The 19,799-nt window shown below is 36.1% G+C and overlaps 1 protein-coding gene across 4 annotated transcripts in view; it reads left to right on the top strand.

The window, feature by feature from the left end:
* LOC149772585 (uncharacterized) overlaps nucleotides 1–19,799 on the top strand; it is a 69,028-nt gene that overhangs the window by 38,239 nt on the left and 10,990 nt on the right. For 2 of the 4 annotated variants that reach the window (XM_089947612.1, XM_089947616.1), the window contains exons 3-6: nucleotides 7,865–7,915; nucleotides 9,212–9,361; nucleotides 12,202–12,300; nucleotides 19,567–19,749. In XM_089947612.1, the coding sequence (XP_089803738.1) occupies nucleotides 7,865–7,915; nucleotides 9,212–9,361; nucleotides 12,202–12,300; nucleotides 19,567–19,749 (483 nt within the window). The remainder of the gene's footprint in view (nucleotides 1–7,864; nucleotides 7,916–9,211; nucleotides 9,362–12,201; nucleotides 12,301–19,566; nucleotides 19,750–19,799) is intronic. The other 2 variants (XM_089947614.1, XM_089947615.1) reach the window with 2 other exon arrangements.

Genomic DNA, 19,799 nt, shown 5'->3' with positions numbered 1-19,799 from the left:
CATTGCCATCATGTATGGTCCGGCTTCTTTCCTATTTAACATCGTCTTCATGTATAATGTGCATTTAACTTTTGGCCATTGATGGAAGTTGTAAACAGAATGTTAATATAGCAGTTGAATTCAAGGCCAGGCTTCTTCACAATTAGATTAGGTTTCACTGTTGGATTACTACAGTTTCTGTAATGACATAGGTCACGCAAAAATGCTTATAAATAAGGATTTTATAAATTATTTGTTCCTGTTTGGGATCAGTTTGTGGGACTCCATTCATGATCAGAGTTTGCTGTTGTGTTGCTGAAATGAGATATAATCCGAGATTATTTATGTATTTAAAATATTCATTTGAATTACTAAAGTGCTCATTAAGTTTTTGAATTACTACATTAATTTTGATTTGTGTGGATTCATTCAAAGAAAAACTGGATTGCACCATTGTGTTATATCGGAAATCCAAGATTATTGGAATTTATACGGATTATTATATATGTTTTCAATTGTTATAAGACATTTAGGATTATTTGAAACTTATTGTAAGTTTCGTTTGAATTTTCAATTTGCATTGGAGGGACAGGTTTCTTGCTTAATTTACTTAAATTGTTGGTTTCATTATCTTTCTGTTACATATTTTAAGACCTAGAATTGTAACATGGGGAGGTGCTCGTCCTGGATACAAATACCCATAACCATGTCACATAAACAACACGTACTCAACGAGTTACTTTACAAATACGGTAGCAATTGTTGAGAATAAAACAGAAACGCAAACCTACACTACAACATTGCTTCACAACAGGAAACTGAGCACGAGTTCACAAATTTCAAATATAATAATATGAAACAGACTAGCCAAACTTGTTGTCTCAGAACTTAGATCTCCGCCATAACAGTAACACTCTGCCAGCTAGGCGTAAAATGACCCTCCCGTATAGTGTATGCTGCAGTATCATGATGTTTGACCATCGGTGTCGATAAGAAATATTCAATGTCATCGATTTACTGGGGGTGGCTCCGGAGAAGGCTGATCAGTCCGATCCGGGCCCGGAAGAGTCTGTTGCAATGGGAACATGGATATACAGGCAGCTGACTGGGAGTTGCAGAACTACTTTTCCTGGATTTGCGCGGATCACTTTCTCAGCTGCGTCCAACAGACTTTTCTGCTGAAAGGCTGCCGCATCAGCATTGACTTGACTGAGCCAAGCAGATCGATCAGTAGCGACACTCTCCCAACTGTCAGTGTCATTGCCTAAGTTCTTTAGCGAAGCCTTGATGGTGTCATTGTACCTCTTTCTTTTTTTGACCACCTTTAGATCTCTTGCCTTGCTGTAGCTCTCCATATAAGACCTTCATAGTATGCGTTTTACCGGCATTCGGACAACATGTCCAGCCCATCGGAATTGTGTCATGCCGGCCTGATTAAGCACCTGTATGTTAGGTACCTTGTCATGTCATCTGATTTTCAGTAGTTTTCTCAGGGAACCCATATGGAAGTGGTTCAATTTTTTAACATGGCTGCTATTCACAGTCCATGTTTCGCAATCATAAAGGAGGGTGGAAACTTTGAGTTTGGTGGCAAGCTTGATGCCTCTCCTATCCCAGACATTTGAGCGGAGTCTGCCAAATGATATGCTGACTTTGGCAATACTGGTGTTGACCTCGTCGTCTATCTGGACTAGTTGTAAGACGGTGCTGCCGAGATATGTGAATCTGTCTACATTTTTGAGCTTTTGGCCATTGTCAGTGATGGATGGTTCCAGGTAATCTTATCCAGGAGCTGGATTATGCAGAACATCTGTTTTGTTGGTAGATATGGTGAGTCCGAACTTGGTGCACGCTATAGAAAAAAAGGTCCATGCTCTGTTGTATGCTTGCCTCCGTGCTGGAATTGAGGGCACAGTCATCTGAAAACAGGAGGTCGCGAATGTTCTCAACTTGGACTTTGGTTTTGGTGAAGCCTCCTCAGGTTGAACAACTTCCCATACAGACGGTATCGGAGACCTTCTCCCAAATCACTGTCCTTGAAAGCATCCATCAACATTGCGGAGAAAATGAGGCTGACGAGAATGTGAGCTAAGACGCATCCTTGTTTCTTTCCATTCGTAACTGCAAAGGGTTCAGAATAGTTACCTTGGTCCTGGTCTCTGTAAAGCATGCCATCATAAAAATGCCTCATCATTTCAATGAAGACTTCTGGATATCCAAATTTGGCCTTGGTCTTCCAAAGGTCTTCCCGGCTGACAGTGTCGAATGCCTTATTCATGTCCTCGAATGTGGTGTATAACTGAACATTTTGTTTAAGACACTTGTCCTGCATCTGCCTGACAGCAAAGCTCATGGCAATGGTACATCTCTCCTTTCCGAAGCCACACTGACTTTCTGGCAGTAGGCCATGATCAAGGTGCTCACTGAGTCTGTTCAACAGTAGCCTGGCGAGGACCTTGCCTGCGATGCAGAGAAGAGAGATTCCTAAATGGTTGTCGCAGGGCTGGCGATTGCTTTTGCGTTTGTGAATGTCGATGATGGACGCATCTTTGAATTCCTGGGGTATGCGTTTTCTCTTCCAAATCCCACAGAACATCTTTGTTAGTCTTTCCACTATCGTAGGCCCACCAGACTTGTAGATCTCATCTGGGATGGAGTCTGCTCTCGGAACTTTCCCTCTAGACAGGAGCTCAATGCCCTTATGAGTTTTCAGCGCTGTTGGGGGGTCAGCCAATCTCTCGTTGATCTCCAATTGGGGTAGACGGTTGATCGCTTCATCGTTGATGAAAGAGGTTCTGTTGAGAACACCGTCATAGTGTTCTGCCTGTCAGTACAGTATCTTCTCGGTTAAGAGATTGCTGCCATCGGAGCTCAAGAGTGGAGACGACGCTTCTCCTCTAGCAGGGACTGTATTTCTTCACAGTTCTCGTCAGACCAGTTTTGGTGCCTTCGCGCAGTGACACCGTGAGTTTCAGATGCAGTAGAGTACACCAGATGCTTGAAGGCCGCCAGCATTTTTCTACGTCATTGGTATCAGTGTCTGTGTTTTTCAGCTGCCTTGTCAGAGCTTCAGACAGAGCATGCTCAGTGTTGTAGACTTTCAGTCTGTAGACGCTAAGTCACTTTGGGACTTTAATTCCTTGTGTAGGCTAGGAAGGTTGCATCCAAGTTGTTTTATTACGGTTCGGCAAGCGGGAGACTGTGTTTGTGATCAGGAGATCATAGGTTGCGCACATCCGTAATAGCAGATGTCCATTGCTGTTGCGGTTGTCAAAGCCATGTCTACCAATAACTCCCTCCCACGAAATATGGTCTGCGCCAACTCTGGCGTTAAAATCTCCAAGAATAATGAGCTTGTGTGGCTTTGGTATTGAAGCAATCAGAACTTCCAGATCCTGGTAGAACTTGTCTTTGGCTTACACCAAGTTGGTCATGGTTGGTGCATACGCATTAATAAGTGTGGCTTGCTTTCTTCCAGTTAAGGTTAACTTCAGCATTATTGGCCGGTCATCAATACCCTTTTAATATGATGGAGAGCTTATTCCCCAAACTCGACTTGACAGCGACACCAACTCCAGACTCACGATGTTCATCGGTGCCACGTCTACTCCATGAACAGGTGTAGCCAGCTACAACTGTAGTCAACTGGCCCTCGTCGGCCAAGCGAGTTTCACTCAGGGATGCTATCTTTATCTTGTAGCGAGCATTTTCTCTAGCCATCAGGGCAGTTCTTCTCTTTGGTAAGTCAGCCTCTGCGCGATCAAATAGACTGCATCTGTTCAACGCACCAAAAGTGGAACCTTTCGGCTTTTTTGTGTTTCGACCGCAAGAATAGGATTCCCTCCAGTCGCGGTATGCTGGTCGGGGTAGTCGAAGCCGACTTTCTTTAGGGCACCTTTCCTAGCCACTTCCTCAGGCTACGGAGGTAAGCAACGCTATTAAGAAGATGTCTGCTTAGTCTCTCAGACGGCTGCTGACATCCGTTTCTGCTTCAGGTCAATGGAGGACGAACCTATCGCCTTAGACTCGTGCGTGCAGGTCCGCCACTACGGCTGCCAGTGCATCCACACCTGCCGCGTTGCAGTTCGCCCATCGCCGAAGGACTTAGGCACTGGTGATGACAAAAATGACTTGCACGTGAGTTGGATTAAAGTGAGGGAGAGTTGCGCTGCGTCAGTCTCACTCCTTTGTTCAGGCCCAACATTGCCCAGTGGCAAGACCTAGTCAAGATGGCTGGAATGGAAACTGGATGCAGTGGATAATCAATGCGTCCTACGTGTCTTGCTATGCTCTTAACGCTCCACATCGCTTTGTCCGCTTTCCTGCCCGTTGACCAGCTGGTGGTTCCACGCAGTCCGCCGGGTCCAGTCTTCATATGCAATGAGTGACAAGCCCTAACTCATCGATGCTTTGAGACCCGTAGATTACCCTCAACCTGGTTTAATTGGCCAGTCGAAGCTAATGCCCGTGGTGTGGCCGCTGCATATGCTACAGCTTCTTGAATCCACAGGTGAGAGGTGAGAGGCATGTGGGGGTCAAAGGTCGACTAGCTAATCCCAAGGGAGTACGACTGCTACCCCCACCAGAGGTAATATCCCTCCATGAGCACCCCTTACACCACTTACACAGTTGCAGTATTCCTTTTGCCTGAACATGTAGCCGGGTTCTATACTTCACACGTGCCGCGCGAACGACTAAGCTTTCGTTTTCACGAGCACAGAAGAATAGTAAAGTTAAGAAATAATATAATATGATGTACTATATGCATCATTTCGATTATCTGGTAGTCTGTGTCACATCAGAGGCGTCATATCAGGTATTTCATAGCATCTCTTCAATGTTTTTAGACAGAGGTGGCTTTTACAATTATATGTTTGAATAGTTTATAAATACGCTACGAACGGCACTGTGTAAATTAATGATTATTATTATTATTATTATTATTATTATTATAGATGATAGACTCGAATCAATACATATGCCCATTGTATTGTACCTTGTCTACATGGGTAAACTAGAGCAAAATGCTTTAAGTGTCTCCTGTGTTAGCGAAATAAATACATATTTATTTATTTATAAAAAGGAAAAGGTCTATTTTTTATCCAAAATTGCAAACATCGATTATCTCAAAATATAGATAAGATTTTAAATGATATAAACAATAGCAAACCGAATGATTGCGTCGAAACAATTACTGATTATACACCATGATACAGCAAGCACAACGAAGACAATCAATAGAAAGCAAAACCTATCTGTGATATATTACCAAGATGAATTATTCAATATCAGCCATGCTGCTTGACACAGATACCACAACCGTCAAAAGCAAAGCCTCAAGATATCTAAGACAGTTCAGATTAAAAGGCACAAGTGAATCACTTGACGATTATACATTGTATAGAAATAGGTATAAAACTCTTACAATATGAATTAAAACAAAGATAGCCTTTTATCTACATTATGCTGGAAAAATATACAACGATTATGGCGCCTTGTAAAGAACACAAATGCTGGTATGCAAAGCAATATCACGTTTGCAACTTGGTATGAATATATTTAGAATTATTTAATTTTTCCAGTTCTGTTGACCAGATACAGGAAAATGAGAACATTCCACTAATTCATGAGACTTTAGACAGAACAGTCACAGGAAAGGAGGTACCCTACCATAGAGTAAACTGAAACATGACAAAGCTGGGGAAATATATGCTTTATCCAGCGACTTCTTTATATGTACGGGCATCATGATAGTTCCAATATTAACAATATTATTTAACAAGCTATTCGATGTTGGATATTATCCAGAATGTTGGTCAACGGCTGTCATAATATCAGTTTTAAAGAAAGGGGATGCAAATGAACCCTCCAAATACAGAAGCATTAGTCTACTACCTGTATTAAGCAAAGTGTTTACATCGAATTTAAATAATAGAATAAATGAATGGGTAGAGGAAAACTTATTACTGGGCGAGGAGCAGTCGGGATTTATAGCGGGATATTATATATCAGATAATATATCTAATATTATATACATTAATTTGCCAATATTTAAGAAAACGTGGGGGTCGATTATATACAGTATTTGTTGACTATGAAAAGGCCTTTGATAGGATATAGAGACGTCTAAAGTACCAAAAACTAGTTATTGAAAATATTAGCGGAAAAATGTTAAGAGTTATTAGAGCAATTTAAATGATATTAAAGCATGTGTTAAGTTCAGCAATCTTGTTACCGGCTTGTTTAATTGCTCTTTTGGTGTATGCCAATTTGTTTTATCGCCCTTATTCTTTTCGTTGTTTTTAATGATTTGAAACCCTTTTTGGCTGAAGGAAACAGGGTAGTGTCGGAGGAAACCTTATAGCTTTGTTTACTGTTAAATACAGACAATTTAATTGTCTTGACTGGCACTGCTCACCAGTTGCAAAATATGCTCAACAGGCTGATTACATATTGCCTAAAATTAAAAGTGAATATGAAAAAACAAAACAAGATTTGTTGTTTTTCGCAGAGGTGCTATCTCAGAAGGTACTAAACGTGGTACTATGGCCATAAAAAGGTAAAAATTGAATCATATTATAAGTATTTAATTAGCATATATTCTTGAAAAACTCTTGGTATATGAGACATCAAACTATATCGTTGTAGGCGCTGAAGGCTATGTATACAATGAAGCAAAGTCTTTCAAATTTTGGCAGATTATCCATAATTGGATTCCTTCGTCTGGTTGACGCGAAGATATCTCTCATCCTTCACTATGTGGCTGAGGATTGGGTGTTATACAGACCAATGATATTGAAAAAGCTCATTTGTTATTTTGTACATATATTCCTGGTATATCTAAGTCTACACCAAATTAGGAAGAATTAGTATGCAGTGTATAAGATAAAACGTATTTTGAAATATTTGTTTAGAATGCAAAGAATGCCAGAAGACAGATATCCTAGAAAATGCTACAAATGACAGTTGGAGGGGGGATGCTTGGTTAACACTGTTAAAAGGATTCTATTTACATTTGGATTTGGCAATGTTGGGTGTACCCATGGCGTAAATGATAACATTTTTCTTAGATTGTTCAGCCGGAGATGTGAAAATATTTATAGGCAAAAGCTGCAGGATGAGATTAAGTCTATGAAAAGATTGCGTTTATATAGATCAGATAGAGTACAATTCACTTGTCAAAGATATCTAGAATTGTTGGGAGATAGCTATTTTTGTCGTATAATCAATATGCTTAGAGTGGTAACTTGCCAATCAGAGGTAACGCGGGAAGATATGAAAGGATTTGCTATGAGGAAAGATTATGTCAAATCTGTAACGCTAACATCAAAAATGAATTCCATTTTATTACTACTTGTCCGCTATATGGAGAAATAATTTTAAAAAATATTTACCCACCTTTGTGCATAAAAATTCAATTTTAGAATAATGTACGTCTTTTGATACTAGTAAAATTCGGATGGCTAATTTAACAATGTTTACTATAAAATCCTTAAAGATTAGAGAAACCGTTTTATCAACGACTTCTGCAACATAGGACTCTAGATCAATCTCACAAAAAATGCTCCATGCAGATTTTAGGGTTCCCCTTAAATACATTTGTGTGATTACTGTGTAACATATACTAAATCTGTATCTCACCCAATTCAAACGACACTTTTATGTATATCACTTCCAATAGAGAGGATGTTCTATTGTTCTGCAATATGACATCTTTTGGTACCTCATGATGTATGGATACGTATCATGGGCCAGTGGCCTGTTTTACAAACAAACGCTATTACTATGATGATTATTATTATTATTAGTAGTAGTAGTAGTATTGTTTTTATTATGATTGTTATTATTATTACTATTATTATTATTATTATTATTATTATTTCAGAATCTTACAGCATAAAAATAACTGGTGATAACCTTGAGTATCACTGCAGACGTAAGTTGATATTTCGTTCAAATAACACTTGCTATTTTGCATATTATATGAGATAACAAAGATTGCGCTCTATAGTTTCGTATTTTGCATGGGGGTTAGACTTTTAAAGAAGAGGAATGTCTCCGCATTTATTACTGGTTTTACTAGCTATTTAACAAAAAACCTTGTGTACCTTATGGTGGGTATTGTTAAAAGAACTTATGATTCCTTTTTTGTGGTGTATGATTGATGTTTGGAATATGGGATATAGAGTATACAGCTTGACCTTATTTCGGATGCGTATCTAACAAGAAACTGATTGCTCCGCTTGGTTATTTTCACTTCTTGGATTTCACAAGTTAATTGTAAAAAAACAGCTGATAATTTGTTTTACATTTTATTTATTTGATCAATCATTCATTGCACTTTCCGAAGCTGATATTGTCTTGTCTGGCGAGATTCGTTTCCCTATTTTAATAATTGCTAAAGATAGTGTACTATACCAGTTCAAGCTGATTTTGTGAGCACAAAGGAGCAGTATTTTAGTGAGCCGTTTATTTCCCCACGTACAATATCCACACACATTTCAGCCGCAGTATATGAAAGTAACAACATTCTGTCGACTGCATGTTGGAAATGTAACTTCACCTTACACCCGCCATTTTCTCATAACTTTATAATATCTGTAGAGCATCCCCAGAAACAAAGTGATTGATATGTAATGTAATTACGTTGTCACACTGTATTACACAAAAGTCGGTTTAATGGATGAATAGAGGGACAGTGTTATTTAATGACAATTGTCTATTGACAACTGGGCTTTACGTAATGAAATCACATTGAATAGAATCATTATTTTTGTCATTTGTTAGATAAACTCTTAATTTTTGCTGAATTCAAAAAAACGTTATGAGATTCATTCAATAGTTTTCTATATATTTACTATTATAAAATTCTCGAATATAATAATTTATTGATGAATACTATCATATGGCTGAAAGACTAGTGATTGTCCAGCAGTGACAAGAATGAAATGATAGATAATAGAATTAGGCATACGGCGATAAAAATGACAATAATCAGCACGATATATACGTTGAGGCAGAGATGTTAATTTTACCTGCAATGTTGTTAGTAACAATACAGATCATCTGATAACTGTGTTGACCACATGGTACTTACTGATGTCGTACTACGGAGGCGACGATGGTGATTACAAAAGGACATTAACATCAAATGTGACTACGACAGGAGCACCAATCTTGATGATAATATCAACGATACCAATTAAAATAATATTATCAATCTTTTACTCAGAAGAGGATGCACTCAAAACATCATGTGCTCTAGGAAACGGCCTCCCCGGCAACTTGATCAAATTAGGTTCCTTTTCCCAAATAGCTGGCAAGTTGTCTAGGAACACTACATATAGAATCGGCGTTGTGAATTACACTTCCCTCCTAAACGGTAAGTTATTTGTTAAATTGAAAACGCATATTGTATATCCTACTACATGTTTATTAATATTGGTATACCTGAGAATCTTATCTCAATGGAAAGAACTAATGAAGTTCCACAGTTGACGATGATAATGATATTGATAATATTGTTATTAGAGGAATTTAAATGTAGAAAGTACACTGTATGTATGTATGTAATTATAACAATGAATACCATATCACGATGCATACCTTAATATATCACAAAGAATAGTCTAAAGAATCATAATAAATATTTAAGTATCACAATGAATACCTTAATGTATCACAATGAATACTTTAACGTATCACAATGAATACTTTAAAGTATCACAATGAATATCTAAGTATCACAATGAATACCTCAAAGTATCACAATGTATACTTTAAAGTATCACAATGAATACACTCATGTATCACAATGAATACTTTAAAGTATCACAATAAATACATTAAAGTAGGGCAATGAATACCTTAAAATAACACGATGCATACCCTAAAGTATCACAATGAATAATTTAAAGTATCACAATGAATGGTCTAAAGTATCACAATGAATATCTAAGTATCACAATGAATACCATAACGCATTCAAATCAGTATCTTAAAGTATCACACTGAATACCTTAAAGTATCACAATGAATACTTTAAAGCATCACAATGAATACTTTAAAGTATCACAATGAATATCTAAGTATCACAATGAATACCTCAAAGTATCACAATGTATATTTTAAAGTATCACAATGAATACATTCATGTATCACAATGAATACTTTAAAGTATCACAATGAATATATTCATGTATCACAATGTATACTTTAAAGTATCACACGGAATACATTCATGTATCACAATGTATACTTTAAAGTATCACAAGGAATACATTCATGTATCACAATGAATACTTTAAAGTATCACAATGTATACTTTAAAGTATCACAATGCATACCATAAAGTATTCCAATCAGTACCTTAAAGTATCACTATGAATACTTTAAAGTATCACAATGCATACCTCAAAGTATCACAATGCACACATAAAGCATTCCAATCAGTTTCTTAAAGTATAACAATGAATACCTTAAAGTATCACAATGATTACTTTAAGGTATCATAATGAATACCGTAGAGTATCACAACGTATGCCATGAAATATCACAACGCATATCTAAAAATATCACATTGAATACCTTGAAGTATCATAATCACTACCTTAAAAGATCACAATGAATACCTTAAAGTATAACAATACCTCAGAGTATCACAGTTGTTATGTATATTTGATTTGCATTGTTTATATGTTAGGTTGTTGTTGTTTTCTTCATTATATGCTATGGATAATTTTATTTTGGACTTGACCTTATCCAAAATCAAGTTCATGTTCCACCTGACCTGAATAACTGATTTTGCTTTTGTAGTAAACATACTTATCTCAATCAGAGTACAGAACATTTGAAAATCCCCATGAAATGTCAGATCTGCCTGATGTGTACTACATGTGTAATATTGTACTGTCAGAAATAGACGTCTAATTATAACTAAGATTTTATCTTGGAAACTGTGGAAGCTTTCCAGAAGCAAATTTGAAATTTCCATGTAGGAAATAGTTTGTTTGTTGGTGGGAGGGTAATTTTTTTTTTGGGGGGGGGGTATATAATTCTTAGATGCAAATTGTAATCTGAGGTCCGGTAGAGGACAATATAATCTTGTTTTTCTAATAATTAATTATTCGTGTTTTAAGGTCTTAGCAGAATCAAGTTTACTATTGTTTTGTCAAAAGGTAGGCTGAAATTTAATTTATTAAAACTTATTTACTGAATATATTAAGTGCTCTTCAAAAGTAACATTATTGGAAATAGAGACTTGAATTTATAATGACATTTCAAATAAGGATATTTTTGTTTGATTGCATTATTGAGATCCAGCTAAAATCTGTTGGCACAACATCACTACACGGGCACATCAACACTTCTAGCGTTGGATTTAATTTGAATTTCTACTAAAGCATATTCAGATCTTTAATCAATCGCAATTCTATTATTATTTGAGATTTAATTTGCAATACCGTAGGTTTATTTTTTAAATTTTCACTTTTTATTCCTGGCAAATAAATTAGTTGCTGATTTTTGCAACGCTTGTTACTTCGCACTTTTTTAGATTACTTATTTTAAGATCATAGAATCGTAATACAATACATACCGTAAAGTATCACAGTGCATACCTTAAAGTCTCACAATACACACCTTAGAGTATCACAATACATACCTTAAAGTATCGCAGTGAATACCGTAAAGTCTCCCTATACATACCTTGGAGTATCACAATACATACCTTAAAGTATCACAGTGAATACCTTAAAGTCTCACAATACATACCTTAAAGTATCACAATACATACCTTAAAGTCTCACAATACATACCTTAAAGTTTCACAGTGAATACCTTAAAGCATCTCAATGCACACCTTAAAATATCACAATTAGTAACTTTGCCATTTTTTGTGTGTGAAGAACTCATGAGCCTTACTCATTCCTCACAATCTTTTACGAGTCCATGGTTGTCTCTCCAACCGAAAACTTCCTTGTAAGAGCAAAATGGAAACTAACATTGTCATTAAAAGAAGAAGAAGAAAAAAAACAGAATATGAAACAATGAAGTTATTTGCAAGTTCTATTGTACAAATCATGAATTAAGTGAGATTGTATAACTATATTTAGTTCCGATCTTGTATTATTCGTGTCCCCAATACGCTGACTGGAATAAAACAAATCGTGTATGTGCTGGATTTTTTAAAAATATTGTTGTAAATAAATATATTTTTTGCAGATAATGAAGCAACTAGGCTGACACGTTGTGCATTGTACTCTAAGAGAGATATATTTTCTGATGTATGTTCAGAGAAGAGAAGAGCTATATGTGTTGAAGGTAAGATTTTATGCGATGTTTATTCTTGTCACTTCTTGGAACTTAATAAACATTCTTTTTTGCGGTTTATTTTGTTTAATTTTAGCAATTTTCACTTTCTAACTCTTCTGGCAAGCAAGACTGACGGACAAAATATGCGGTTTATATAAAGTTAAGATATGAATGGTTTTGGAAGTTTCGGTTGCAAAACAATGCAGTTTGCTTCTCATCTCCTTTGCTGAGATATATAATGCAGACCATACACAAATTTAACTATATCTTGGATTGTCTCTTTCAGTTTGGTTCTAAAATGGATTCTCAAATTTCTATATGGTTCCTTTTGTTATTATCGAAGAGCTATTCTTGAATGAGAAACTCAATATATTCTTGAACAAAATCTTTATCTCTTTATATTATAAAGGTACATTTCTATTAACATACAAACTGAAATTGAATGTCAGAGAAAGCAACATATGACTTGCAAATATTAAAATACAACTTGTAAAAAACCAACATATTTCTGAGAAGAAAAAAACAACAGATACATACGTTAAACATTTCCATCTATGTCCAAATTCCCTCTGTGCGTAAAGATGAAGTTAAGGCAGGTTGAAACTATCCAATATTCCATCGAGAAATCCATAACGCCGAAGGCTTGCACATGGCACAGAAATTGATCAAACTCTTTCAGTTAATGTGGACGCAAGAACTCACATCCCAGGAGTACAAGAATGCATTCACGTTCTATAAAAACGGGAAAAAACAACAGAAACTCTGTAGTAAGGGAATTTCTGTGATCTCCTATTTGCTGATGACTGTTCCTTGAATATCCAATCTGAGTGATACCTGCAACAGTATTTGGAGAATTTCTGTTCAGTTTCTCACAATTTCGGTCTAACAATAAATATTTTTTAAAAAAGAAGCGATGTAGCCCCCTATAGCAGGAAAGCCTACAGCTGAGCCTTCCATCATAGTGAATTGTCAAACCCGCAATAGACAAGTTCACAAGTACACACTCACGTGCAATCAACATCGATGACGAAACCAATACCAGATATGCGGGAACACAGAGGTAACAATCCTCAAGAAAAGTAAAGTTTTACAAAGCCATTGTGTAGCCGATCCTATTGCATGTATGCGAAGCCTGGGCGGTACACATATGTCATTCGAAGAACCCGAATCATTGTCATATGTAATCTCAGGAAAAACAAGAGGATACGCTGGTAGGACAGTGTCCAAGAGCTGTGGGGTTCTCCCAGGTGCAGATTTTAAAAGCATCAACACTCTGCTGATGAAATCGCAGGTCATTTCACCACGGGCCACCTCCAAAGAGGGTCTTTACGGCGAACTGAAAGAGGAAAGCGATCTCAAGTCATCATTGAAACGCTTCAACATTGCCTCTGAGTCTCATGAAGATCTTGCACAGAATCATTCAACCTGGCTCAGCCACATCTATATCTACATATTTGAGCGATGCGGAGACGGACAGGGGCAGTGCGGCAGCGCAAGCAACTTAAATCTCACGACTGCAGCACGCCCTATTTTAATCCAGCAACATCAAGCGGCATCTTCACTCCGTATTATAACCGACGGTTCAAAGCACATATTGGGTTGATCAAGTTATCACGTACCCACAGAAACCAAACTAGTTAGTGATGTCAAGGAGGTCTTCGAACTCAAATGACGAACAACATTCCTGATGTGAAATAGACCAAAATTTTCGTGCAAAGTTTTGACAGTAACATAGCTTCTCTATCACATATACCTTTGGGACAAATGCCAAAACGTTCTGCATTCAATTAGCGATATAGCAAACACATCCCTGGGAGCTGATCTGATGTCTTAATCCGGTTATACAGCTCTTTACCAAGATGTACATTTAACTATGGCACTATTATGTACGAATCAACCTGCGACTCGTATTAGCTGAGCTATGTATTTTAAGAACTCCTAACAATTTTATTTCAAAACCACGTAGAGGAAAGCGAAGCGAAATCAGATGGTAGAACACTTGACCAATGAAACATAAAGGATTAGGTTTAAATAAGCAACCCTATTGCAAATTTAGGTCATCGAGTAAGATCAACTGATGCAGGTACTATCCAGTTTGTGAAAAGTTTGTTGATGCACAAATACATAATGCATTGGATGATAATAATTTGAAAGAAATTAAAACGTGCGGAAAGCAAGAAGAAAATAATTATATTCCATTTAACAGTCATACTGAAAAACGTACAAAGTTTCAAAACCACTGGCGGTAATCCGCTACGCTCATAAATCGATCTTGTCCGCCTGTGCGGAGATTTTCTCGCTTCTCTTGGAATATCCATAACCATGCTTACCAATCACTGCCGACGCGAGTAAATTGTTCTCGCTATTGATCTTCCATGCAGTTTAAATAAACCAATCAAATATTCTGTTCTAAGCGCAACCACTTATCGGAAGATACAACGGACGTTTTCATTCATATGTATTTGATTGCTAGATGTTGCTGTTCATGACATATTTGTATTGATGCGTTTTCAGGATAAACCGATAAATATCATCAAAGGCAGCCAAGGATGAAGAGAAAGCGTGGCGTATTATCACCCGTGGCTTGCGATGGTAAACAGACAAGGGCCAATAAATACACACTAGCTGTGAAAAGAAGTGTAATCAGAGTTATACAAAAACAATTTACCTTTCATACGTGATTAAAACGAATAAATAAAAACACTAAGGAATAAGACTTCGCCAAGTCTAAGCGTTCGGTTGGAAGAAAAGACTCAAGATTTATTTATAAAAGAACTTGCTGATAATGAACTTGTTACATAGAGCTATATATATCTACAAGGGAGTTATTACAAATTAGATTTAAGTGGTTAAAAATTTGTTTAAATAAATACAGAAAACTTTAGCACTGGTGGAAGAATGGATACATTTAAATCAGAAATAGAAAGGAAAATAAGGTCGATACATTTAAAATCAAGTTGAACCCAAATAGGTATGGTGAGTATTGAATCTATTTCTAAAATCGAGGAAAAAAAGCAGTTTAGATCAATACAAAATTTGTTTGATAAATCAATAGTTATGCGTGTATAGTGCTCTATGAGTTTCCAATTGCACCATGTTAATTATATATAACATATGTCATTGTCATATTTGCAAAATGAGGATTCGTTTGTCATGCAATGAGTTAGTATTAATCTCATAGAACCTATATATGGGTTGTTGGAAAATTACACCTAAATGTTATATTCTATTTGTCCACTTCAATACCGTCTACTATACTGCAGTTACACACAATACATGACAATATGCAGTTCAAATAATGAAATCTGGTTCATACAATTTTCTTCATAAACTTGTACATTAAATTAGTTGATAAGATTGACGCTCATATTGGAGTAGATGTAACAGATAAACATGTTGGTAACTTGCTAAGGCTCAAGAAATAATACGAAGCCACTTATAACAAACATAATCACATATATATGTTTTGGAATAAAATATTTTATTTTTTGCGATCAAGTAAGATGCAAAGGAAGAGCGTTCAAGCATCATAATACGAAAATATGTCAGCACCACTGTGTAATATCGTTAAGCAGCGTTAGCAGGAAATGGCAATAGCAATAGTAAATAGTTGTTGTAATAGTTAATTGAACAGTTTACACGAGAAGTAATTATCTGTTAAAGTTATTTTGGTCCAAATGGAGATGATATGGAGAGAATAAAACAAGATAAAACCCTTATATAATTGCAGAGGGTAAATGCAGAATAAAACTAGAACATATCTCATGAAGGAAAGATTGAGAGAACACGATCTGGTTATCCCCGTCTTGAAAAATTTGGATAATATTTGCATTCATGTACATTTTTCTACTCATACTGATATTTTTAGAGAAACCTATACAACATAAACTTAATCACTTTACCAGCCCAATGATAACTCGATACGTTAGGAATACGTTTGTATTGTCATTTTATCTGGTACTAATGCTTGTTTCGGTTGCAAGAATGTTTAAAATTTGACTAGTATAATGCACTAAAGAATGGAAGCAAATACTACATTGTTGAAATGTGACTAACTTATGACATGTACCATGTAAACTATTATGATATTTAATTTGCAAGTCATACAAGATTAACTGTAGAGTTGTGCAGAGACTGATAGGTTTTGTGTGTTTCTATTGATCGTCAATGAAATACCAAATTACATCTGTAAACCGATACGTAATTGTTACCTATGAGAACGCAATATGTTTGGTAATCCGTACACAGTAATCGTTTTCTTTTGTATAGCTTAAATGAAAAACTGTTACGTTTTCTATCTTATAATGTGTCCGGCCCCAGTGGCCGAGTGGTCTAAGGCGATCACTTGCACATCCCACGTGTGTCCGTATGCGTTCGAGTCTTGGCTCGACCAACGTATGTATGTGAGAAAGCTTGCCAGCAGCTTACCGTGGGTCGCTTGTTCTTTACAAACGTTTCATGTGTTTGTCCTCCACCAAATACATTAGCCGCCATTAGTAGTCTAGCGTGCTGACAAATGGAGTTAAACCCAACATGACCAAACCTTACACAGTATCAAGGCTCCATTGCAAATCATTCATAATAAAATAAAGTATAGCTTTTGCAATCCATATTAGCAACGAACTCCAAAACATGTTTCTTGTTATGCAGTCAATGAAGAAAGAAAATTATTTCAAGTAGCTAAATGAAAAAGTCTTTGATGCTTTCATATTTTACTGGTGAGGGACATTTTACTCAAATGTTTGGCTAATTATTTCTATCAGTTAATTTTCTCTCACATTGTAATGGCCAGTCTCTTATCCAGGGTAGAACAAAATGGAAATGAGTACAGTAGACAATGAATTGTCATCACCTGGAAATCAATTGGTAGTACACAATTCTTTCAACATATTAAAATCTGAATTACTTTTGTATCCGTGTATAGTGCATTGGCCATTACCGCTCGTAACTTTCGCAGTGTTGTATTCATCATAGCATACTCTACTTTGTTTGTTTTATCAGCACTGGTAACGACATATCTTTGAACTATATGATTCTACAGTCCTTCAGCTTGCAAATAACTAAGTATGTAACAAGCACCCTTCATAAATTAGTAACAACTGTGTGACTGTACTTCAACATTAACTTCGTACACTCAAATCCTTTTCAACGATGAGAATAGATTACAGACAAATTATGGATACAGAATGGTATATGCCTTGGTGTCTGCAATTCAAATCAAACTAATTATGTCATTGTCATGAAACTGATCTACAGTGCTCTCTTTCGAAGAATTTAATCTGTTATGATGCATCATATGGAAATATTGCAGAGATTTTTCGAGATAACAAACTTAGACCGTACTTTGTACCGTCCATTTTCGACATTAAGTAAGCACTGCTTCAAAATATCAACGTTGCTTTATCCCAACCCCTCGAAAGCGGAAAAAAACACAACACAAAAAGAAGATAATATTGATTTTTCGAATACCTTATACTGATTAAAATGGAGTATATTTAAAATGCTAAAAAATAATTACAAAATAAAAATGAGTAAATAAAAAGGAGAGTTTTTGAGGCATAGGTATCTGGATTGTGGCATGAAAGTTGAATTGATTATGCAAATATCGATCAATGCTGGAACATATTAAATATGAGAACTCCAAAGAAAACTCGTTGAAATGAAAGAATAGCTAAAGGAAAAACATACCCTTATATTGCATAAAAAGGCGAGGAAATATCAAGTTAGAACATTAATGATACCCTCTGGATGCCAAGCGACAGGTGGACGTTATTGCTATGCAAATATATGAGAAGAATGAAGTATATAAAAAATATTTTTAATGTCTTACATATTTTATACAAATATGTTTTGACTAAGAAAGTGCGGTCTATAAGATGGGATAATATATATGATGCACGCAGAAAACTCTTTAAAGAGTTATGACCAGAAAATAATTCAATCTATGAAGAGAAGTAGTTATTGTATAACCACCGGGTGAATAAATTATTTGTTTAAGCAAACATCGGGAAGGCTCTGTAATAAAAGGTTTAATACAACTTCGAAAACTACAAGTCAGAGCGTTGGGTAGATGTATTGCCTAACATCGTCAATAAACATACCAAAATTTAGTATAGGTTAGCTGATATTACTCCAATAGAAACTAGTACTTAAAACAGATATTAGATAGGTGACACAGTTTGGATTTAAGAATATCCAGTAATCCTTGCAAGAAACTAATTACCTAATTATTATGGAAGATATTTGTCAGGTCTCATTATGTGGCTTCTGGATATAGGTTGGAAGACATAAAAGGGTGGTTTCAAATATAATATACCTTAAGCACGTGCCCACACATAATTCTATTTCTAATTGTATCTTATTGGAATTCTGTATAAATTCCTTAAAGAACAACCATAAAAGACATAAAAGTGCATCAACAATATAATAGGATACCTATCGGTAAATATGCCATCGCACTGTAAAAGTGAAACATTTACATGTATTAAATTATTTTGCATAATATCACTATTATAACTAAATATATTGGGCATATAATGACTGTTGCAAATAAGGTTCCGATTTACATACCTTAGCTACATCCTTCTTCTTGTTTACAGGTATGATCCGTAACTGTTTGGTTACGGGTATGGTCTGTAATTGTTTACTTACGGGTATGGTCTGTAATTGTTTGTTTATAGGAATGTTCTGTAATTGTTTGTTTACGGGTATGGTCTGTAATTGTTTGTTTACGGGTAGGGTCTGAAAATACTTGTTTTTCTTCCCTGTGGTAACCACGCAATGGTCGGTAAAAGATCTTTTGATGACCGATATAATCTGTATTTCTTCTTTCAACTGACAGTTATGTTCAATTGACTGATCAGCATTTCTGAAGGTACATGAACATGTGTGGGAGAAGTTACCATAATGTTCTTCACCATAATATTGACAAAATAAAGAACTTGATAGATTGTAGCGGATGGTAGGATCTAGTGGCTGAATATCTTCATCGTTTTGTTTTGTTGTCATAAATGGTATGGATTCTTCGATTGGGTATTGTCTGTAAGAAATAACAGACAGACACACGCACACACACATAGATAGATAGATAGATAGATAGATAGATAGATAGATAGATAGTAATGAAACTGGTTGCGCTGACAATATCAGCTGTTCGGGTAATATATATCCTAATGCTTACTTCAAAAATAACTCTCTCTCTCTCTCTCTCTCTCTCTCTGTTTTCCACTGTATACATGTCATTAATTTCATATCCGTATGCCTCTTTTCAAATAGGTGAACACCAAAATTATTCTGTGTCGATACTCAGTGATTTCATTCCAAGATACATCCTAGAACCAACGTCGACAACAGGTGCGTCCACAACAATAGTCGATAGCTCAAGCCACCATTCTGAAAACAATATCACCTCATTTACCAACTCATCAACTCCCTCGCCAAAGCACGGGATTACGATAGGTACTGATCCAACATAGGTCATGTTTTTTACTAATGTATGTGTCATCATT

This window comes from Sinohyriopsis cumingii, unplaced genomic scaffold (assembly GCF_028554795.1).
Source record: "Sinohyriopsis cumingii isolate HCF-2022 unplaced genomic scaffold, ASM2855479v2 utg001387l, whole genome shotgun sequence".
Lineage (NCBI taxonomy): Eukaryota > Metazoa > Mollusca > Bivalvia > Unionida > Unionidae > Sinohyriopsis > Sinohyriopsis cumingii.
The sequence above is the reverse complement of the archived record's forward strand: the minus strand, read 5'-3'. Positions and strand labels throughout refer to the sequence as shown.